The 23030-nt window shown below is 39.6% G+C and overlaps 4 protein-coding genes across 9 annotated transcripts; 3 read left to right on the forward strand and 1 right to left on the reverse strand.

Moving 5' to 3' along the window:
- Positions 1–298: 298 nt before the first annotated feature.
- Positions 299–9278, forward strand: LOC108120008 (ubiquitin-conjugating enzyme E2Q-like protein CG4502). The gene is made up of 5 exons (XM_017233487.3): positions 299–708; positions 7608–8087; positions 8236–8359; positions 8422–8771; positions 8832–9278. Exons 2-5 carry the CDS (start codon positions 7762–7764, stop codon positions 8914–8916), a joined length of 885 nt encoding a protein of 294 aa, XP_017088976.2. The 5' UTR covers positions 299–708; positions 7608–7761; the 3' UTR covers positions 8917–9278.
- A 650-nt stretch (positions 9279–9928) lies between these two features.
- LOC108120010 (uncharacterized) lies at positions 9929–14446 on the forward strand. Of its 3 annotated transcripts, none has more exons than XM_017233489.3 (3): positions 9929–10065; positions 11172–12044; positions 12761–14446. In XM_017233489.3, the coding sequence occupies exons 2-3, from the start codon at positions 11182–11184 to the stop codon at positions 13422–13424; spliced, it is 1527 nt and encodes a 508-aa protein (XP_017088978.2). In that variant the 5' UTR covers positions 9929–10065; positions 11172–11181; the 3' UTR covers positions 13425–14446. The 3 variants fall into 3 exon arrangements, with proteins under 3 accessions (XP_017088978.2, XP_017088979.2, XP_070132805.1); XM_017233490.3 differs by having other exon boundaries at positions 9984–10065; positions 11176–12044; XM_070276704.1 differs by lacking the exon at positions 9929–10065 and adding an exon at positions 11088–11106.
- Positions 14447–15973: 1527 nt separating this feature from the next.
- Positions 15974–19321, forward strand: LOC108120002 (zinc finger protein 271). Of its 2 annotated transcripts, none has more exons than XM_070277587.1 (3): positions 15974–15994; positions 17296–18127; positions 18184–19321. In XM_070277587.1, exons 2-3 carry the CDS (start codon positions 17305–17307, stop codon positions 19125–19127), a joined length of 1767 nt encoding a protein of 588 aa, XP_070133688.1. In that variant the 5' UTR covers positions 15974–15994; positions 17296–17304; the 3' UTR covers positions 19128–19321. The 2 variants fall into 2 exon arrangements, with proteins under 2 accessions (XP_070133688.1, XP_043067370.1); XM_043211435.2 differs by lacking the exon at positions 15974–15994 and adding an exon at positions 16599–17111.
- Positions 19322–19451: 130 nt separating this feature from the next.
- On the reverse strand, positions 19452–22741 carry MICU1 (Mitochondrial calcium uptake 1). 3 transcript variants are annotated; one of them, XM_017233482.3, is made up of 8 exons: positions 22331–22741; positions 22080–22272; positions 21277–21439; positions 21118–21155; positions 20951–21065; positions 20731–20891; positions 19833–20292; positions 19462–19773 (listed from the first exon to the last, which is right to left on the reverse strand). In XM_017233482.3, exons 1-8 carry the CDS (start codon positions 22621–22623, stop codon positions 19619–19621), a joined length of 1578 nt encoding a protein of 525 aa, XP_017088971.2. In that variant the 5' UTR covers positions 22624–22741; the 3' UTR covers positions 19462–19618. The 3 variants fall into 3 exon arrangements, with proteins under 3 accessions (XP_070132913.1, XP_017088971.2, XP_017088972.2); XM_017233483.3 differs by lacking the exon at positions 21277–21439 and adding an exon at positions 21602–21761 and having other exon boundaries at positions 19463–19773; positions 22331–22738; XM_070276812.1 differs by lacking the exons at positions 22080–22272; positions 22331–22741 and adding an exon at positions 21602–21742 and having other exon boundaries at positions 19452–19773.
- Positions 22742–23030: the final 289 nt, after the last annotated feature.

The raw sequence follows: 23030 nt of genomic DNA on the forward strand, positions 1-23030 counted from the left end.
TTCAATACAAACTCTAAATATTAACACAAAAATATCATGCCATTTGAAGCGCCAAGTTATTATCTTTGAAGCGCCAAGTATAAATTCATTTTCCCTATGAATTGTAAGATTATAATGTATCGAATAAAAACATAATATTGGTAATTTTAAAGAAATAATTTTATACAAATTATCTTTCATTTTATTAAATTAAATTTAGACGTGTTCCTTGTTCGATGCACAGTCAGAAATTTAAAAAATCGATTATTGTTATCGATGACATCGATGTTACTTCACCTCTCTTGTATACTGTCACACTGCATTTGACTTCGAAGAACAACAGGCGGGCGGCGCAGGAAGCTCTGTAATCCTACGGTCGCATCGAAAATATGCAGGAAGTGCCAATCGGAAAACTGAAAACGCCAAAACTGCAGCCTGTCTGAACTTGTTTTGCATAGCGCGAAAAAATCGAATGCGTAGTTGTTGTTGCTGGGTAGTAAACAAAAAAAGATAAAAGTACGCCGGAGTCTGTTCAATAGCAATTGAATTTGATTGATTTTTGCGTCGTCGGCGGCGGAATTAGTATTATTGTATCATTTGTTGGTCTGTGTGAATTGCATTGGAAGCAACAACAAAAGAAATAGTTGCAATCATATACAAAAAAAAAACACTGATAAACACGCTTCGTGGGAAAAAATCAACAAAGGCGAAACTGCATTTTGCGCGTTGGTAAGTTTTTTTTTTTTTCAAGTTTGTGTACTTGTTTGCGTTACCGTTATCTGTGTGTAGACGCTCTTTTGCCGTCTTTTATTTTTCTCCCCCTCTTTGCTATTAGTTTTGGCGTCTCAAAAACAATTTGCCAATTAAAGGCTTTCCCTCTCACTCCTCGCAATAGAACTTTGTGTTATTTGAGCTGTCTTCTCTTTCTCATGCCATGCATACCTCTGCTTCTTCCTCTCCACGATGCCTCCTGTAGTCCCTTCGATTTTCAATTGAAAGCATGACTGAGGAGGCGCCGCCGCGTGTGGACGCCAGTGTTTGTCAACTTGTTTGTGCTTGTTCTATTCAATGCACTTTAGCTTTTGACATTGGTCAGGATTTATTTTTTTTTTTGCCTTGGAACTGAATGGGGTAGGTGGCTGGCTGCTATGCCAGGAAGCTGTGGTCTCTCCTCTTCTCTCTCTCTCGCTCTTTCAATGTCAGCTTTTCATTGAACTTGATACAGAATATTTCGAGGGTTTCGTTGTGTTTTGAGTGGTTTTATTTTAAGGCCATGTTTTCATGGTCAGGTCATGGTTTTAAAATATTTATAAAGGATTATTATAAAGAAAAATATTAAATAAATTATTTAAAAAGGCTTAGACTCTCTATTTGAAGGTTATCTTTAGCGATTTTTCTATTTTTTATAATAAAAATTCATTTAAAAATGTTTCTCATCTCTAAGAATAATTTCCAAAGTTGTAAGTACTCTTGAAATTACTTTAAAAAAATACCAAAAACCATAAACTTTTCATTAGTCTTATGACCAAAGTAAGTTCACAGGGACTTGGTATAATATTTTCATACAAAATTTTCCTTAAATCACAGCCCAAGGAAAGCCCAGCAAAATGTAACAAAAAGAAAATGAAAATCCCAGCTAAAAATAACAAGCTCAGCGAAATGAAAATATAAAGGAGCAACCGAAAAAAAAAAATACAAAAAATACGTAAGAGAAAAGGGCCTCAACGAAAAATCTAGAAACTTTTTTTTTTCACATTTTGTTGGTTATTCAATTCCATTCATGTTTTGGCCATTTTGTTGTTGTTGTTGTTTTTCGCCTTTTATTGCCAGTGACAGTTAAAGAGGAAGAAGAAGAAGAAGCTTTAGTAAGTGAGATGAAAAGAAATGGCAGAGTGTGGAATAAATCTAAGCAAATGAACGGAAATGAATAAGAAGAAGCAGAAAATGCTAAAATTTTATTTACTGCTGGCATTTTCACGCCCACCAAGCCACCCCCCACCCCCCACCTTCTTAGAAGCCAAGAAGTCGGATATTGTTTGGTATTCATGAATGAAATCAGAGGAGGCACTACCAACATTAGAGCAAGGGAGAAAGGGTGCCTGAACGCGGATAAGCTTCGACTATAGATAGTATGTCTTGCCTGCTCTAGACCTATTCTCTCCTTTCTCTCCTTTTTTGTCTTATATATGTGTATAGGTATGTGTGCTTTTCCCCCTTCCTCTTGAGCTCTTCTAACGCAATAAGACAGGCGCCAAAGCTCTGTTCATCCTTGTCTACAGTGGAAACTAATAAATATGGGAAACAATTAATTATTCAAAATGCATCATAAATATTTATTACTCGGAGAAGGCTGTAACGACCCAGAAAAGTGTCATAAATAACATAATTAAAGCCAGATGGCTTTGAAACCTAATTATTGAGAAATGACCTATTAATTTTGTGATTTATGATAAGAATTTTAATAAAAAAAATAGAAAGTCTATTATTTGGAGTCTCTACTGTGACAGCCATATCCTGCTCCAGCCTCCGGACATGTTGAGCATTTAAATCGCACTTGATCAGCCAAGCCTGGGTACTGGGTCCTGGGTTCTGGGTTGTGGGCTCCAGGGTTCACAGTGTGTGCACTTTGGCACATAGCACTTTTTATGGGCCAGCCGCCGCCGAGTAGGCATTTTATTTTTACGCCTGAATTAATTTATAGATTTAACCCGGGAGGAGTATGTATGTAGGATGCGGCGGCGCATCCACAAATTGATTATGCATAGCCATGGAAATGGGAGTTGTTGTCCAATGGGAGGCCTATAAATAGATTCAAGGAGCCCAGGGGTCGCCGCAATTAGATGAACCCTAGCCTATGCATGTTGCATGAAGTAGGTGTTTTGGGGGCAGAGGCGATAAACAATGTGGCAGGTGTCGTTAAGTGCTCAGGTCAGCCATTGACGTCATCACAGTACCCGGTTGGGAGTTAAAGGTTTGAAGAGTGATTATTAAAGCTATATCAAGCCTCAACTTTTAGACAATGATATGACCCAGATAATAGCCCTAGAAGATATTGGAAAATTAAGCAACAATCGGCCCATCCCTGGCCATTAAACAGCCTGCCAGCTTATCTGGTGCGCCATAACCGCTATCCAGAGTGCTTAGCTCTGACACCCGACAAGAGCCAAGCTGACAGGTCGTTTCACATACGAAGCAATAAACATCCCAGCTACAGAGAGAGAAAATTTTTAAATTCCAAAAGAATATACATATATATTTTGAAAGTGTTTCCAGTCTGAGCTGCAATCGAACCACCAACGTCATCAAGTGACGCGCCAAAGTGACACTTCTCGCCACCCACACGTCCTCCATGCGTCTGGATGTCCAGGCCAAAGTCCACTTTTAACCCATGAGATGTGGCCATTGTTGCTATTGCCACTGCCTTTGTTGCTCTCTCTTGTCGAAAGCAATTTCATAAATGGCTTCCGTTTGAATGAAACACGCGCCCCCCATCCCGAGCCTGAGCCAGGGTGACATAGGGTCGGGTTGGGTCGGTCCACTCCCACACATACATACCCACTCGTGTGGGTTGTCTAGGAGCTGTGCTCCTATCTCGGTATCTATTGCTACGTGCTGGCAATGGCTGCCAGAGGCTTAATAAATACATAAACAGAATGTGGCTCTAGGCCAAGAAAGGCCTCTGTTTTTGAATAAAAATATCTAGAAAGCTATTATATCATTATGGCTAAGAGTGTATTACCTTCTTCGTTAAAAGGCCAAGTTCAAGAGTCATTCACATGGCGCCACATCCCAGATGATAAACATACCAACAGAGACATAACCCAAGGTCAACTTCATCCAAGACCATAACGAGGTTAAAGCATCACCATCTGTCACGGTCCGTTAGTCAGTTATGTGGAATTATTCTGGTCTTTCAGAGTTCTGGAGAGTCAACGAACCCCATCCGAGTGACAAAGCACTTCGATTTGGTTGGCAACTAACCAGGAAACAATGAAGACCGAGGGATGCCCGCCTGGCCTTGATTAATGCTGAATGTGCATTTAAAAAGCTCCCAGTCCCAGACCCAGTCCCAGTCCCAGTCCCAGACCCATCCCCAGGCCCAGGCCAGTCCAACCGAATCAGTACTCTGGTCTTAATTCAATTTGAATGTGCCCGAGAGCTGCCCCAGCCCCAGTCTCAGTCCCAGCTTTGGAATTGTTTATAAATAAATTATAACAAAGCCATAACAAGGGTAGGGGCTGTCCAGGGCTGTATATATTATGATTTTTAAACATTGATCACGATTCCGACTCTCTTAATTCAATAAAAAATAAGATGCAATAGTTTTTAATTGAAAAAGTTTCCAACTGGGCCATTAAAGAATTTCCATCTCGAATAAGAAGGAAGACTTGCCATCAAAGGCGCGTGGCAGAATCACTGGGGGCAGCACTGCATACTGCATATAGTATATATAGCATATATATATATAGTCTGATTGTGTGGGTAGGTGTTCACTCACTAATGGCCGAGAACAAAGAACTGTTGCAGGGGCCATTAGTCAGCGGTTCTCGATGCGCCCCTCCAGTCAGGCCCCCATTTACAAAATATTTCCGCATTTTTTTTTCAGCTACTGCACCAGAAGCAGCACAAGATTAACGAGCGAGATGCCATGAAACAAGACTTTTACACTTAAAAAAAAGGATTTTATAAATTTAAATAAAAGAAATAACTAAAATTATACATGGTCTAGAAGAGAAACTTCTCTAAACTCTTCTTAAAAATAAAATAAATTATCAATATCCTAGTGAATAATTTTTTGCAGTGTTTTTTCACGCTTATCATTTGGAATTTAATTAAAAAGTCACTCATCCAGAACAAAAATCAATAAAAAAAAAGCGCTTAAGGAGAGCAAGAACCCATACCTGAGCAGATCCCCAAACTGACACAGTTATTATTCTGGTATTTCTGGTATTTTCTGCATTTTTTTTTGCATTTTCTTTCCTTTTACTTTCGTGCTTAAATATTCGCGGATATGCGATTTGCATGCGACAGGCGAGGATATTTGCATGCAAATATAACAACAACAATAAACATGCCCCGACTTGTTTATACACGAGCGCTATATACTATGTATACATTGTAGACATATTCTGCATATATGTTTCGATCTGATTACGAGTATGTCTACCGGGTATATGGATATATGTATGTATGGATTTTATGGATTTACCAAAAGAATGTTTTTATTAATTGTTTGGTTAGCTTGTTTATTACACACTGATTTTCCCACGCTTCTGGCCCATATATATTAGCCTGGTTAAGAGGGCATTGCTTGTTGGTAATTGTAGTATATTTAAGAATAACTCTAGGTCTCTAAGGCCATTATGAAGTATCTTAATGGGATAGGTCAGTTATAGTGCGGGATAAGATATGGACTAAAGTGGGTGGTGGGGTGGCAGGACAGCTTCTGGCATTTTAGCATTTTCTTTATCGATTTCTATGGCGCCAGATAAGATATATGTATGTATATATATCTGTGTACTATAACCCCAACCCGTGTAGTCAGTGTGTCGCCAAATCTCTAGATATATTATATGAATTAGGGTGGTATTTGGTTTTAAAAAATAAATAAATAAAATATGTCTTGGCTTTTGAATTAAAGAAGATGCTAAATATATAGCTGGAGATTTTATAAAATAAATATTTCCTAGATAATTAAACTATAAAGACTTATAAAGAAACTATAAAGAGTTCCACCCTCATTTGAATTGAATTCTCGTATCTGAAGAGTCTCTCCTGCCTTTGAGGATGGAATCTATTCCAGCCATAGTTGACATTTATTTGGTTTAGATAAATGCCCCAAACTCCAGAAATGTTGAAATGTGTGGCTGCCACAGGAAATATTCCCCTTGCCATTCTTGTGACTATTTTCCTTCTTTGTCTGCCTTGTTTGTGGAACATGTTTGGCTATCTTTTCTTTTTTTTTTGGATCTGTGGCGCCTTTGTTTCTGCCTGGTTCAGTTTTTTCTGCCTCCTGACTGGACTGAAAGCAAAAGTGTATAAACTTTTTCTAAAAATACGTAGCTGGAACGCAGCTAGAACTGCAGGAAATGGCCAATAACTGGGCGGAAAAGACAAAAGGAAGGAAGGATATAGGAAGGATGGGCCAGAACTTGGATAGTTCGAACCTTGATGAACTCTTAATGAGTCTGGAACGGAAGGGTCATTTATGAAGGGATAGTCAGGGTCATCGATACCACCAATCAATTATAATTTGTTTAATAAAGCTTAGAGGTATTGGATAGGTTTTTTATAATAGTATCATCTATAGGATTAGAGAAGTAGAAGGCTCTTTCTTACCTTTTGGTAGAACCTCCCAAACAAACAGCTTTATTATCCCTCTTTACTGATATCTCACAGTACATGTATCTCACCAGTTAAGGGCCAAATAAAAAGCGAATATAAAAATATACCTAAAACTTCTTCCATTTAATATTTAATTATATATTTAACTATATTATATTTAACTATATATATATATATATTTTTTTGTTTTTTGCAATTTCCTTGGCTTTTGGCAACTCTCCTTATGCTCCCTTGAAGCTGATTTTATCTCAGCTCGCATTTATCTCTGCCTTTTAGAATAATAATAGTCCCTAAGTGCCACCCACGACACCCTCGACCGTTGTCCTTGGCCACAAAGTTTAGGTATCTTTTTTTTTTTTTTATTCTTTTTGGCTCAAGCCCAGAGCCCAAAGCCACCCACAGCCCAGGAGTGACCCAAAGAATCCCTTTTGAGGACCTCGAGCGTCGGGGCCAAAGCTAATTATGCGAAAAGCAAACAATTTGGCCAGACCATGCTCGGTCAACACCTCGGACATGAAGAGATGACTAGGATTATGGAGGTGGAGAACACGCTTTTCCTAAAGAATTCAAGAAGAATAAGCTTGAGGTTGGGTCTTCAATTATGAAGCTTTATCTAGAGGGTGAATATGATTTAAAATAATAAATTAGAAGGTTAGAGTAGCTATTTTTGTAAGACTAGAATGATTTATGAATCTACAGTTTTAATTTAAATCTTAAATATTAATTCCAGTCATATATTTCTAGGAATATCTTTCTGAAGAATACTTCTCAACTGCCTTTCATAATTTTATTTTCTGTAAAGGACCCTCCTTCTCCTGCCACTTGTTATAAGTTTCCATGTCGTCCTTTTTTTTGGAAAATGTTTTGTTTTTTTGTCGAGTCGGCGACGGGTATTTAACATATTTTCCTTCTGCTTGAAAAGTTCGCCCAAGGATGATGATGTGTTTGTGCTTATGGCTGCTAGACATGGTAAAGTATCTTTGCTTATTCATGTGGTTGGATGGTTGGCTCCTAGTTCAAGGTCACGCAATAGGGGTGGAGGAGGCTTCGAGGGCTACTAAAATATGAAAATTGCTGGAAGGGAATCAAATTCCAAGTAATGGCACCCTCAGCATGCACAAGTATGTTAATTTTCCTCAACTCCCGGGCCTTTAAAAGAAAATGCTAATTTCGAAAGTTTTCCTTCCAAGTGGGTACTCTTAAATAACAAGATTAGAAGAGTTTATTTAATATTTGTATTTTTATTAAAGTTAATTTGTTTTCTTTGTTTAATTTAATTTTAGCATCGATTTTAGCACCAGAAACAATTTAATGAAAAAGACTGAACCACCACGCCCACACACCACTGTACTACGAGGTACTACTGTACTTGTAAGCTTATAAGGAAATCAAAAGCCACCACCGCTCAACACACCAGGAAGTGTCCAGTTTATCAAAATGTCATCCCGTTCCAAGGAGAGAGTCGTCACTGCATTCCGCAAGATCTTCCACCACAAGTCCACCAATAACAACAACAACAACAACCATAATAATAATAATAATAATAACAACAACAATGACAAGGTTGATGGAGCCACTGGTAGTAGTAATCCGAATATAACCAACAATAACCATGAAGGAGGAGCAGCCTCTAGTTCTTCGATGGGTGCGGGAGCCATGGGTGGTGCAGCATCCTCATCCAAGAACGCAGTAGTCCGGATGGCAACACCCGCCGATCAGCCCGTTTGGGACTCACCAGGCAAGCGGCGACGACAAGATCACAAGTATGTGAAATTAGTTTTTTTTTGTTTTGTTTTTGTTAGTCTTATAGTTCAGTATTTTGTGTAAAAAACAAACAAAAAAAAAAACAAAAAACTCATAAACGTAAAAGTCTCAGTTTAAGAACCAGGATTCTTCAATCTAATCTTACAGAGTGGCGCCCACGGTGGGACGACAGTTGATGGCGGCGCCGGATCAGTCCATTAGATCCCGCCGCCTCATGAAGGAGTACCGCGAAATGGAGCGACTGCAGACCAAGAATGATGCAGTTTTCACAGTGAGTCCTCTTGGTTATTAGACACCATTCTTTAGTACTAATTGGGTAAACATTTCCAAAAGGTGGAACTCGTGAACGACAGTCTTTTTGAGTGGCATGTGCGATTGCATGTCATCGATCCGGACTCCCCGCTGGCCAGGGACATGCAGGAGCTGGGCGTACCTGCCATTCTGCTGCACTTGAGCTTCCCCGATAACTTTCCGTTTGCTCCGCCGTTTATGCGGGTGGTGGAGCCGCGCATCGAGAAGGGCTACGTGATGGAGGGTGGTGCCATCTGTATGGAGTTGCTCACGCCCAGGGGATGGGCCAGCGCCTACACTGTCGAGGCTGTTATCATGCAGTTTGCCGCCAGCGTTGTCAAAGGTCAAGGTCGAATAATGCGCAAACCAAAGAGTACAAAGGAGTTTAGTCGGTAAGTGAGCTGAAGAGGCAATTCTGTAGAATTTGTTTTAATATTCTTCCCCTCAAATAGGCGCACAGCAGAGGAGTCATTCCGATCTCTGGTGAAGACGCACGAAAAGTACGGATGGGTTACCCCAGCCCTGGCCGATGGTTAGGATCGAATCGGTCCTGGAAGAAGACCAGCGCTCATAAGCTCTGCATTTGCCAAGCAACTCTTCATGCAATTTGATACTCCACAGCAGCCACCCATTTAGAATCGCTCACAGTAATGTAATCGCTATACAGACCATCGTTTCACCATTTTTTTTTAGTGTCAAGTAACGAACGATTTCAATTGAAAACCATCCAGAAAGTAACAGAAGAAGAAAGTCTTTGGAAAGTAAAATGAATTAAAATATAAACGAGGCGGATACAAAAAAAAATTAAGAAACAAACCGCGTCAAGCAACAAATTAGCTTAAAATGTAACTTTAGATTGTAGTCATGAGTAAAAAAAAACAACATTTTCGCCGATTTAATTAATGTATATGTATATTTATATCCTAAGTATTATTAGTTGTGCTAAATGAGAGAAAAACTAATCTATTACGACGATAAGTAAACATGAAGAACAGAGTTTAATAAGCTAATATTTAGTTACTATGATTTATGAGTTCAATTAGCCAGTTATCTTGGTTCCAACTGTGTTACTATAATTTCTTGTGATTTTTATTAACGATAAACACATACCAAAAACGATGGAAAAACCAAAAGATTAATACAAAAGTTTGTAAACGAGTATGATAGAACCTCATACATTCAAGTTTCTTATAATTTATTCATAATTAATAAATGTAACAGTGTCTATCAATGCATTTCAGGTATGTATTTTTTTATTCAACTGGAACGATAAACTTTTGGGTTTAGTTAAACAACCTAAGAGTGGTATTTAATAAATTATATTCCACCTATAACAACGAGTGATTTTGAATTGCGCGCCCACAGTGTTGAACAGCGACAGCGGTTGGAGATGCATGAAGCCAGACAGACTAAGGTTGCTAGCATCATACTAGCAATAAATCCTTAAATCTAGTATTTTGTGTGAAGTTGGCGAGAAACTTAAAACATAATTTAAATCTTAAATCGCACATGTATCTTTTGAACGAAAAAATAAATAAATTTTGAAGATATTTGTTTAATTTGGAACCCACGCGTAGTGTGTCATACTGCCAGAACGTGTGTGTGGGAGCGTGTGTTTTTTCGTTTGCCAACACTAGAAAAAAACTAAACGGGCAGCAGAAAATTACAATCGCAGGACACAATTTTGTAAGTATTTTGGGGCATTTGCACGTTATTTTAGTAGTCTGTAGGTAGTGCAAAGTGATCTTCATGATTTGGCGATCCTAATTTAACAGTTATTTGAAATGCCCCATGTAGTTATAGTGTGAAAAATCGCTGTTAAAATTGCCTCGATAGGCACGCAGTTTTTGGTAGAAAAAAAGAGCAGCCAACCTCTCTGCCCGCGGCAGCAGAGACGCCTACTGCGCTGTCGCTGCTCCCGAAGTCCTGCGGACAAGGAAGACATTCCCATCCTACTTTAGGAACCGAAAAATATATCGAAATATGGCTTAAAATGAGTGGATGAGCTAAGAGCTCCATAACAATTAAGATGGTCAGTCATCGATCGCTACTATGAGGGCCAGAGAAGGGCTTTAATCGGATCCGGTGGTTTTTCTATTAGCCATCTAATATTAGTGCATTAAGCCAGTTTTAGATTTTCTTAAATTTAAAAATAACCTTTGTTTTTTTACTAGTTAGTCGTTGTCAGTAATCGATAGAATTAAAATTAAACTGTCAATCTTAATCAGCTGCATTTATTGGTATTTCTGATATTAACTGTCATATGTTTTTTGTTTGATGGTTTGTTGGGGTAACTTAAAGATATCATCTTGAGGTTTCCACTATAGAAACCAAAAATCTAAAGTCTGAAAAGTCAAAAATTCCTATTAGAAGGCAAACCACAAACCTTTATCTGAAGCAAAAGAAAAAACAACCCAAGTCGAGGTTTTTATACTCTTTCCCGCATTTTGTAAATATTGTTGTATTTAAAGAAATCGATATACATTTTAAAGACCACAAGTTCCCATAGTAGATATAGCTATCTTGTATTGAAAACTGATCATATCTTCATAGACATTATGAAAAGTCTTGAATAAATAGCTCTTGGAATAAATAAATAAAATGCCCAGAAACTGAAGGCTACCCCAGACAGTAAACAAGTAAAAATAAAATATATTTTTGCATAAAATAAAACCCTTTCATTTCGAATAGACTCTCGTGGTCAATTGGGAACAGACAGATATTTTTGTAATGGCCCCCCTTGAGGGCTTTAAAAATACCCGCAAAATGTAAACAACTCCTTATATTTTTAGATAGACCGCAATGGAAACGGAGACGAAAGCCAGTGGCGATGAGAAACAGCAGGAAAAGTCCCTGGCCGAGCCCATGGACACGTTGGAACCCCCGCCACCTACCGCCAGCTCAAAGACCCTTAAACGTTGCCTCAGTGTGCCCATTATAAGGACACCGCCCGGTTCCAAATCCGGCAAAACTCCGATGACCACACGGGCAGCCGCAGCTGCTGCAGCAGCGGCCAAGGAGCACGAGCAGACCCCGAAGAAGAACCAACAACAGCAGCCACAATCTACAGAATATTCACAGTTCTTTGGGAAGAATATACACATACGATCGCAACCCAACTCTAGGGAGGTCTCTCCAGCTCCGGTTTTCAATATTTTCACCCCGCGAGCTCGTCGGTATTCGGCCAGCTACAGTCCCCTGACCACAGGCGCTAATGGTGCCACATTGTGTCTGACCCCGAGGGTCTCCCAGCTCCGGCAGGAGGAGTGCGCCGACTTGAACAGTCGCGAGGTGAACCATGAGAGGGAGGTGCACCGGGAAATTCAAATATCCCAGAGCTGGGAGGACCTCACCCTGGTGACCGAGAACTGGTCTTGCAAATCGGATGAGTTTTCTAATCCCCTACAAGTTACCCTGCCTCCCACTGGCAGCACCAGCTGCTCCAGTCCAAGTCCCACCAGCAATCGGGCGGGCATGAGACTGCCCTATTCGCCGTCGCCAACGCGGCGCACCTTCGCCACACGGAGATCCATGTCGCCAATCCCTATGAGACCCTCGCAGTTGGGTCCAGTGAAAAGAAAGTTCGAGCTGGACGATAATCCCGCCCAGGGCAGCAATTGGAGTGTGTACTCGCCGCCGCCGCTGAAAAAGATTTTTACAGAAAGGTAGGTTGTCTGAAAGGTTGTCTAGAAGGTTTCTGAAACAAATCGAAAGCTATATACAAACTAGTTGCCTTCAACTTTTTATATTTCTACTATTTATAGTCTTCTGGTAATTAAAGCCAAGGCACGTTTTACAAAAGTCAGGTACTACATGGCTTGGCGAAATAAAAATACTTTCCGATAGGTTCTATAAAAAAACACCAAGATAAGGAATTTAGTGGTTTAGGGTTTCAGTTTATAGATATTTTTAGATTTTTAGAAGCCTAATTAAAGCACTGTCATCCCTTTTTTATTTATTCTGGCAAACCGTATGCACCTGTCATGTCGTCTTATCGCATTTTAAATTATAGTAGGTGATATCGCCTATCAACATAAATATCTTTTCCAAAGAAATTGGTAGAGCATAGAAATTTTTCGAAATATCACCTCCTAACTGGGCCAGAAGTTAAAGGTAAATTAAATATAGCTACTCGCAGGCTGAAAAACATTATTAGGCGTTTGTGGTGAGGCTGAAAAATGTTTTCAAGAAACTAAAAATAACACTTTATAGTTTGGGTTCCCAATTAAAAGAACATTTTGAATAGCCAGGCTATTGCACGACAATGTATAGTAAGGTATCTGCAAATTTTTCAAATGTTTGGGCAATGAAATAATTTCAAAGAAAACAAACTGAAAATATAATGAAATATTTAATTATAATAAAATATTTGTATCCACAGCCGGGGCTCCTCACCCGTTTGCCAATCGCCCTCGTCGGTGTGTCCCAGTCCGGATTCCGGAACCTATGATGGTCGCATTACCCCCAAACTTTTCATCTCCAAACTTTGCACAAACAACGCTGTGAGTGGATCTGGTAGTGGAGGCAACAATAACAACAGCAGCAGCTCGGGATGCCCCTCGCCAGTGTCCGCTTCTCCTGGAGGAGTGGGCAGTGGCCCCAATCTGGAAGCAGCCATGTGCCTCGTTTCGGGTGGAAGTCAGAGCCAGAGCATCGACGAAGGCATCTCTATACCCGAATCGGAGATCAACTCATCCTCCTGCCGTAGCCGCACCTCCTCCATCGTATCCACCGCATCCTCCAACGCTCAGGTGCTGGCCAATGACTTGACCGACGATGCTACGCTGATGGACGATGCCAAGAGCGAGACGTCATCGATCGGTGGCTGCTCCACCATCAGCATAGAGTCCTCATCCTGCGACAGTGGTGCCAAAACGGCCGCCACCTTTCTCAATCGATTGGTGGTGGACTCGGACGGCGGTGGGTCGCCCCTGGCTCAGAAAAGCTTCTACATCAACAAACAGGGAATTTCGGGGGCCAAGAAGTTCATTGTCAATCACGAGAGAACGGGGTCAGCCAGCAAGGATGTCCCACAAAAGCTTTAAGGTCCTTCAATTAGCTTAGGGTTCGATTTTTTGAATGTTAGAACTAGAGGTTTATCTTGGTCGTGAAGATTGAATCGTTGGATTGTTTTAAAAAAATCTTTATTTTTAAACTTTACACACATTTTATTGATTATTCAAAAGTGTTAATATTTTCATGTACATATATATGTACATATTTTTTTTCTTTACAATTTCTTTTATTTTAAGATGCGAGTATAAAGTAGAGCAAAATACTTTTTAAGCTTAAAAAAAACTCCTTTGTTGTCCAACCATTTTTTTTCTTTATAATTATTCTCAAAAATTATACTATTTTAAGACTAAAAAAGTAATTTTACACCCATAGTATCCAAAGTTTAAGTTTTTAAGATAGTCCTACGATTAAAACTGACTTCCTTGATACATTTACACCGAAATATCGAACCAATTCAAACCGATAATACGTTGGGGTCTTTCTATTTCCCTGATTTGCTAAATATTAGTTAGTAGCTTCTTTGTAAATAGTTAAATAGTTCGTGTGGAGTTCTGAACCATCTGCATATCATCTATCACAAAACACTCACCCTCAGAATTTTGTTTTTAATCTGTTAGCCTAAGCCTATATATAGCCCCGATCCTTGTGTTATGATATGTTCTTCATTTCCAATGTTTCGATTTAAACCTTAATAATATTTTGTTGGTTAAGCATAAAAAAAAAAACCAATATATGATTCAGTTAGTTTTGTTAGTAGACTTTAGCTACCAAGAACCCAATTTTGCCAAATATGTTTCCTCTTTATATATAAAATAAATATATATATATATTATACACGAATGTAATCGATCATTATACTGTCTATAATGAGATACAATAATAGCGGCGATATCTGCTTATATGCCGATCTAATAAGACGATATATATACACACACAATATGTATATTATAGGCTTACAATTTTATTCTAATTACTGTAAGCCAGTTTCAGGAAATGTTATAATTAGAATTGATCCAAACCGAAAGAATTGCCTATTAAATATTTTTTTCAACAGATCAGAGTGTTACATTTTTTTAATATTTTTTAATGGGCCTAAAGTTTGCACTTTTATTAACTTAAATAATAAATTACAAAGCTATTAATGAGTAGGTATATTTCTTAAATTTAGAATCCTTATTGTTGAAAATAATGGAAATCTATAAAAATATTTATGAGTCCAGTCTTGCTTGAATCATGTTCGTAAGTGGAAGCCTCTTATATCAATAGTTTAGATGGCTTGTAAATCTATATACTATAGTTCTTAATATCTAGTAAGTTTCTCCCCTGTTCGACTAACAAGTTGACCCTTAAATTGTTAAATTTAATTGAAGTCCAAAGCCATTTAAGAAACAATTTCACCGAGCACGCCATCGCCATCGTATCCAAGCCTTACACAGCACTTGGCTGCTTACCAGGTACCAGTATGTATCCATATATGCATACAGACGAGTTGAAAAAGTTCGAACACCTGGAGACTGAGGCAGAAACCGAGAGGCCGAGCATTGCTCCCCAGGAGGCACACACTCTGAAAACAATATTTGTGGCACAGACACGGACATAATATGCATACATATATGTGGTTGGTTGGTTGGATGCAACGAACACGGATGCCCAACCGGCCAGGCCAACTGAGAAAGCCAGAGTCCGTGACCGATACACTGATCCACTGTTTCCACACGGACCAAGTCGAGTGGGCGTTCTGTTGATATTGACTTCATGCGACTGGACGACGGTGTGTTCGCGGATCCCCAACAAACGAGTTTTATGGTAAAAAAAAAAAAAACTAAAACTGAAACAAAACGAAATGAGTGCGAAATGAATGTGCGGTGCAGTCACGATTAACGAGAATTCAAATGGCAGCCTAGCTGAGAGCGAATCTGGATAATATGGTTTCGAGGTAGAACCTACCTGGCCCACGGCAATTGCATACAAATGAGCCAAGATCACGCTATCCTAGACTTGTGGAGCACCTCCCATCAGGTGATCTCTCAGGTGATTGAAGCTTCAAGTTGTTTAAATTTCAAGCATTTATCAAGAATTTCAAGAATTTATTGAACTTAAAACTTATATTTTTTATTGGATCCTTTTTGTAGAAAATAATTAATATCTTGACGTAAAAGAAAAGTTTTAAGACTAAAATAAATACTTTAAAAATGTATTCTTTGAAGAAAAAGGACATAGTTTGATGATCTATAATCTATAAAAACAAGAATATTTAGAAATATTTAAAAACCTTGGTTTTTTTAAACAATTGGAAAAAGATGAAAGTGAAAAAGCTTGCCTTTAGTTTTCACTTTTTATCACCTTCACAGAATTTAATCTTTTTTTAAATAAATAAGCTAAAAATGGTGTGCCCTTATTATTAGAATATAATTTACGATTTAAAGCTTTCAGATACGGTCAGATACGTAAGGCACTATAAAGTCTAGAAAACGACTTAATTTGGATGGCTTGGACTTGGATTTGGATCGCTGGTTGTCAAAGATACTTAATGACAACCAATTGCCAAATTCTAAGAATCAGGACTCTAAAATACATCAAAAACAAGTCCCAAAATAAGGTAAAAACCTTCTGTGTTGGCCTGTGTTATTAAGGATCTGAAAAAGCTTCAGCATAAAAAGGATCAAGGGCTTTCTTACGTATATTTTACAACACTATAATAACCCTGTCCGAGACGGACAAAAATACAAGCAACAACCGATAGGGGCCAATAATTAAGTCAATTGGCTGGAAGAAATTAAGGAAAGCAATATCAACAATAAAAGCTATAGAGTAGGAAAGAAAAAAATAATGAAAAGCAACTGCGAATTAAAAAAATGAAGGCGCACGGTTTTGCGTTGCTGCTCGGACGTCAATAAACGTCGACGTAGACGCTGACGTCTCTGCTTCTGTCTCGGCCGCTGTCCTCTACTCTGAGTAGCTGCTGCTCCCCAATTGTTGTTTTTGTAGTTGCTCCCTCAAATCGTGTTTGTTGTTGTTGTTGCTGGCCGTATTGCTGCTGTCGTGCTGCTTCCTTTTTTCCTTCTTCTGCCCGCCTCCCCCTCAGACACACGCCCCCAGTGGAGCTCTCCCAGTCCCCCCCTTTTCCCCCTCCTACCACAACCTAAAACTCTTTCTCACTCTCTGAATCTTGAAATTCGTGCCTGTTGCTCTGACTGTAATTGTTTTTTGTTGTTGCTATTTCTTTGGGGCGCATTTTCTTTGTATTTTTTTTCCTATTTCGTTTTCGCTCTGCGTGGCCCGAAGAAAAATCAAGTTAACACACACGCGAAAAATGGGGAAGGGGACAAGGCTCACGTACAATCTCGAAAAAGCCTGCAGCTTTTATTGTTGTTCTGCTGCCGCTGCCGTTCGCATGGCTGATTCAGAGCAGAGGCAGCGGGCAGTGCTGTCGACGTTGACGTCGACGTCGAAGCTCGACTTTTGCGGCGGCTCTTTGTTTTTGTTTTTTTGCCGAGAGGTTTTGCCGGGGAGCCCAACAAGCCGCAAATCGCGAATCGCGAATCCAGTTTCTTCTTCACTTCTTCACACGGCAGACGCTCAACGCACTGAAAACGCGAACAAAAAGATACTGAGAGCGGAGAGTGCCGAAATACAGAGGCTCCACAAGGCTTGGAGGAGAGCAACGATCGGTGGCTCCTTGGAAGCGCCGTGGAAATATTACATTTTTTTATGTGGTATGTTTAAGGGTTATTTCATTTTTTATTATAGAGGGAGAGATATTAGATACCTAGGCTGCCTTTTCAAAAAAGTATCTGAAAGATACAATATCTTTCACAAGGCAGATAGGGAAAAATAAACATACATGTATTAATATTGCCAATCCTATTTATAGTTTATTATTTTTCTCCTCGTCCCCAGATAAAGATCATGGAGTTGGCTTTAAATAAATCATCGTCCTGCGCCGACTGCTGCAGTGACTGCACCCTCATGCCCTGCTGCTCTGCCTCGGCCTGCTGTGACGTCAACTGCGGTGCCAGCTGTGGACTCATTCCCCCTGATCCTGTGCGATACGAATACCAAGAGCCCGAGGAGAACTTTGTATCCATTGATGATGCGAAAATCAAGGGATTATTATGGAGGATCGGGCAACAACAACAGCAAAAGGAGTTGGAAATGAAGAGGAAACAAGAGGAGGAGAAAAAGAAACGGGAAGAGGAACTTAAAAGGAGGGAGGCGGAGAAGCGAAGGGTTGAGGAGGTGATAGACTTGGATCTGGAGGATACACAACATCACAAGGGGCTGATAATCAGTGCAGCCAGAAGTCTCGCTTCTTGGAATTGTTCCATAAACAGGATATCGCCAGACATTGAATTAGTTCCCAGACAGGAGCAAAGGATCGTGGCCGAAATCGAGCTGAGTGACAGTGAACAGGAGGAGGATCCTAAAAGTGACAAAAATCTAGTGAGAAGTCTTCCTTTTAGTGGAGTTAGTTGCATTTTAAAGGACCAGGAAGGAGGAGGTCCGAAAAAGAGTCAGAATCAAGATCAAATCATAACACTCCAGTCTGAGGAAGAGGATCAGGATCAGCCCAAAAAGATTCTTAAAAGGCGGAATACTTCCGCCAGGTGGTCAGCAAAGAAGAGACGTCCCTATGTGAACCGCAGAGGACGTCCCATGTACGAGTGTCCTGCCTGCGGGAAGAAAGTTCAGTCCAATTATAACCTGCGACGGCACATGATGATCCACACCGGTATAACCGCAAGGATTATTATATTTAAAAATATCCTAATTATTATATCCTTTCAGGTGAACGTCCTTTTCCCTGCGATTTGTGCGAACGCCGGTTCCGGGAGTTCAGTGATTTGAAGAAGCATCGCCGGAGGCATTCACACGATCCCCAATACATCTGTATGATCTGTCATTTGGGACAGCCTTTGGTGCAGGACTCCACCAGGTGTGCCGACTGTGAGAGCAAGAATCTGATGATCAAGCCACAGCCAGAGGATTTGGGAAATAAAACGGGAGAGGAGCAGGAGTTGGAAGATGACGAGGAGGAGGAAGACGACATGGAGGAAGAAGACACGGAGGAGCTGGAGCTGGAACAGCCCCAACCTGTATTACCACCAACATTGATGGTGACTTTAATACCGGCCACGAAATCTCTACCAGAAACAGGTTCCTCATCCAGGCTACCGAGCCGACCACCACTTCCACCCAGCTGCAGCAGTGCCAATTCCTCATCATCGTTGAGCAATGATGGGAATACATCGACCAAGCCGAGAAATCGGAGCCGTCGATCCTATCCATGTCCGCTCTGCCATCGTCCCTTTGGAACCCGCCATAATCTTAAACGCCATTATATGATCCACACGGGCGAAAAGCCCTTCAGTTGCTCCAAGTGCAGAAAACCGTTTAGGGAGTGCTCCACTCTTAAGAAACACATGGTCACCCATATGCGAGACCGCTGGTACAAGTGCCTCCGGTGTCCATCAAAGTTTCGCGACTACCTCGAGTACTCCGATCACAAAGAGAACCATCTGGAGGAGTTGAGGAGCCGGAAATCCTCGACATACGAGAGTGATGAGGACGAGGACAGTTCTGTGGAGGATTGGCTAGAGTGCTGCGAGTGTCAGCAGAGATTCACCGAATTGGATGCCTATACAGCGCATTTAAAGAAACACGATTTGGAATTATACGGAATGAGTGTGGATGATGTTGATGAGGAGCGGGAGGATGTGGATATTGCTTAGATGGTTTAGAATTTAACTAAGACGTTAAGACAATAACTTATTACTTTTTTTTAAGATTTTAAAGAAAACTATAGAACTAAGTTGAGTCCTTAAATTTCACATATCACATTATTATTTATGAAGAGAGTACTCCCCTTAAAAAATCGTATACATTCCATAGGAATAAATCGTAATCCTTATCCTCTTAAAAGATATAAAACCATAGTCAAAACTAAGCAATGAGTCCCTTTTTTTTTGTTTCTTATACTTTTTATTTATAAATATTATGATATATTTTTGTAATAAAAAAAATTAAAAGTTATAAGTGCACAAGAGTCGGTTAAATTATACAAAATAGAACCTTAAGTTGGTTCCCTGCTTTAAAAGGATTGAGCTAAAATCGTTTCAAGTAAACATTAACTATATAAATAAATAGTCGAGAGAAGCGTAGGCGTAGGAAAAATGACTAAGATTGGGCGCTTTCAGCGGGAGAATCCAACAAGAAACAATCTTTAGATGTCCAGTAGAACGGGTTTAGTTTCTTTGGCGCATTTGAACACAGATCGCATCATTTTGAGGAAGCCAGTGTCCTTGGGCTTTTCCAAACCACGCTGCACCCGGTTTTTCATAACCGAAATGAACTCCTTGTTACTAAGCTGGTTGTCATCTAAAAGGGGGAGAGAGGATATTATAATTTATATTATAATCATATATTTAAAAACATACTGTTCTCATCGAAAATGGTAAAGACCACATCCACCACATGATCGGAGAGGTTGACCAAGGCCACTGTTTTGGCCACATGTTGCAACGTTTGCTGATCAATGGAAGCTCCAGCAATATGATAGAAAGTCAGGGCAGTGTCCACATCATTAATATTGTTCAAGAAGTGGAAAAAGTCTAGATAGTCCTGCTTTGAGATTCCTTTGCCATGATCCCTGAATCGTCGCTTCACCCGCTTCAGTTTCTTTTGCTTTTTCTTCAAAGGATATCCGGCATAGGCCAACAGGAGCTCAGCGAAATCAGCTTCTGATATATTGCCCTCCTCGTTCGGTTCTTTTCTCTCAAATTCCAGCGATAGAATCTCCTTCTGTAGTTGCTCCTGGAAGTCCAGGAACTTTTCGATCGTCAGCTTCTCATCCATATTGGGTCCAAAGAAATATGTGATCAAGGCTGAGTTTACACCCTAAGAAAGGTATTTTTAAACATTAAATTAGTATTTAATAGAAATCCAGTTTCAGACATCAAGAGGTTGAAGTTGTGTGCTTGGGAGCAGGTGCATTTGTGGAGTTTCTAGCGAAGGTATTAGTGGTGTTCTTCAGTGCGAATGTGGATAAATGATTTTAAAAAGAATAACAATTAAAAGGGCAAAAGAAGAAGTAGACAATAAGCATTAATACACAAAGTACCTTTAAGGACTGTTAGTACGTCAAAAACAGAGGAAGATTAAGATTTGATATGTACACAGTTTAGACACGCGTTCAATATTATAGGATTAAAGCCAAAAGACAGAGAATATACAAATATACAAAAAGGAATCATTGATTTTAGTACGGCTCCAGGTACTGTCTTCTTATTTTTTGCTATTTTTCTTTTTTTTACAGAAACCATATTTCTGTATTACCTTGAAAGTGTTTCCAGTATTGGCATGATCTCGATGGCGGGTTCCCATGCTGGTTTGCTGCCTTACCAAAGTGGCCACCATTTCGAATTCTTCACAGTCCACGTCTCCATCGCCGTTGAGGTCGAACATGCGGAAGGCAATCTCAAAATGTCGGCGGGAAACTTGGGAAAATAAATATAACATTAAAAATCCTTATTTTTTAGTATTCAAGACCACCTACTGGAAAGCACTGTGAGTAGGAAAATGTAGTCCGAGAAAGTAATCAGTCCATATGAGCCAAGTTTATAAAAGATGCTGTTCTTCTCCAGGTGAAGATTCAGCAGCTCTCCAACAGACTGAAAAGGGAGGGGTTTAATAAATATATTTATTAAAATTTCAAACCCTTACCTTAGGGTCATACCGACGATACTGATCCAGGCCCAAACCTAAAATAATGAAAATAAATATTACTCGTAAATATGCTTCATCCAGTAAAATACAATCTTCAGTTAGTAATCTATAGGTTTACGACATTCTAAAGGGTATCCCTTCATAGCTATCACATACCATCCGGCTGCTTCATTCCTGGCGTCATACTGGTGAGAAAATCTGTGGGTGTCATATAGACCTCGTGCCTGTCATCAGCCACTGGCACTTGAATGGTGGCAAAGTAACGAAACACTTTGTCCGGCGTAGAAAACTGCCGGATACGGTTCTCATACTCGATGATCTAAGGCAAACAACAATGGCTTTAGCTCAATAGCACGGCTTTGAAAACCAAACAAGAGCTCAAAACTAATACATCGACTAAAGAAACTATTCAACTAATAAATTAACTAAACTAATCAAACTAAATGTTAGTTAAGAGTGGATGTCTGGATGAATAATTTACCATCTGGCTGCTTGATTCCTGGATAAATGGAGCGTAGAAAGTCCTCGGGTGTCATACAGACGATTGTCTGGGTAGCATCCTGCAGTCTTACGGTGGCAAAATACCGGAATATTTTGTCTGGCGTTGAAAACTGCCGTATACGGTTCTCGTACTCAATGATCTTTGAGTTTTTCGTGTGATTTTTGGTGTGTGTGATGGTGTAACATAAATCAAGACGACACAAACATAAAAGTAAAAACCAAGATTTTCGGGAAAATCATTTAACAAATTGAAAAATATATTCAAAGGAAATAGTTCTTAGTTTTCAACTGAATTTCACTTTAGATAAAAGGTATACCAAGTCAAAGTGTTAAATATATACATGGATACGGGTATCTCTTCATGGTGAAATTCGGTTCAAACCAGTTAATAAATAAAAAATATAACAACTTTTTGCTCAAAGCATTATTATTTAAATTAGTTAGCAGAAGCCTTGTACCTTCCTTTCGCGGAAACCGACTTTCTCGCGAATCTTCTTGCCTTCATGCAAGTGCAAATCAGAACCGCCCTCATCGTCGTCGCTATCATCCGACTCGGAATCAGATGATTTATCCTCGCCATTAACCCCGGCAGCTGATGACGGCCGTTGTCCAGCATCTGCGTCCACTTTCGGCATCAACAGGCGTTTAACTCTATAAATAGAATCTTTAAGAACGATGTTTGCAAAGATTTTGTTGGTTAGTCACTTACTTGCCCCAATCGGTCACCGAGATGAGAAATAAACTCAGTATGAACATGTGAAAGTACTTGGTTACATTGGGTGTCTTCTCCGATTGGTGTCCGAAGCGCTTGTGCCCTCTAGTTTGAATAATATTTAAATTTCCATTCGATTTTCCAAAGTCTTGAACAAGTTTATGGCTATTTTGGTTGCACAGAGTTGAGGCCAAAGCTATTTGAGCTCGATTTTCGATAATGTTTATGGTTCTGGGCCGGGCCAGGGCAGCCAGAGCCTGGCGCGTTACCAGAAAACGCAGCACAGACATTTTTACTATCCTTTTGTGGTTGATTTTTCTTTAATTAAAAATAGTGTATGGTTTTTATGCGCATTTTTTGGCAAAACGTGTACAATGTGACCGGAGTTGTGTATTATGAAAATACCACACCCACAAGTGAGCGCCTGGTTTGTTTACATCTTTAAAATAGGGGTTTCTAGCTAGAAAATATAAAAAATGGTTGGATAATTGATAAAATATTAATAATAAATAGCTTCACTATACAATTTGTATTTAAAAAATGAAGTTTTGAAGGTAAATACCAAATTGTTGGCCTCTAAAATGTGGTATTTTTTCTTTACATCTTTTGTAGCAATCAGCTTTGGTTGTTATGCGTTTCTTTAAAAATATATTTTGGCGCCTAAGTTTACACAAATTTTATAATATTAACATGATAA

The sequence above is a fragment of the Drosophila bipectinata genome, chromosome 2L (genome assembly GCF_030179905.1).
Source record: "Drosophila bipectinata strain 14024-0381.07 chromosome 2L, DbipHiC1v2, whole genome shotgun sequence".
In the NCBI taxonomy this organism is placed as follows: domain Eukaryota; kingdom Metazoa; phylum Arthropoda; class Insecta; order Diptera; family Drosophilidae; genus Drosophila; species Drosophila bipectinata.

Coding starts and splice junctions, on each gene's coding strand:
- LOC108120008 (XM_017233487.3), top strand. CDS start 7,762: ATGTCATCCCGTTCCAAGGAGAGAGTCGTCACTGCATTCCGCAAGATC. Junction 8,088..8,235: donor CGGCGACGACAAGATCACAA/GTATGTGAAATT, acceptor CTAATCTTACAG/AGTGGCGCCCACGGTGGGAC. Junction 8,360..8,421: donor AGAATGATGCAGTTTTCACA/GTGAGTCCTCTT, acceptor CATTTCCAAAAG/GTGGAACTCGTGAACGACAG.
- LOC108120010 (XM_017233489.3), top strand. CDS start 11,182: ATGGAAACGGAGACGAAAGCCAGTGGCGATGAGAAACAGCAGGAAAAG. Junction 12,045..12,760: donor AAAAAGATTTTTACAGAAAG/GTAGGTTGTCTG, acceptor TTGTATCCACAG/CCGGGGCTCCTCACCCGTTT.
- LOC108120002 (XM_070277587.1), top strand. CDS start 17,305: ATGGAGTTGGCTTTAAATAAATCATCGTCCTGCGCCGACTGCTGCAGT. Junction 18,128..18,183: donor GCACATGATGATCCACACCG/GTATAACCGCAA, acceptor ATATCCTTTCAG/GTGAACGTCCTTTTCCCTGC.
- MICU1 (XM_017233482.3), bottom strand. CDS start 22,623: ATGTCTGTGCTGCGTTTTCTGGTAACGCGCCAGGCTCTGGCTGCCCTG. Junction 20,892..20,950: donor CCTACTCACAGTGCTTTCCA/GTAGGTGGTCTT, acceptor TATTTTCCCAAG/TTTCCCGCCGACATTTTGAG. Junction 19,774..19,832: donor TACCATTTTCGATGAGAACA/GTATGTTTTTAA, acceptor TCCCCCTTTTAG/ATGACAACCAGCTTAGTAAC.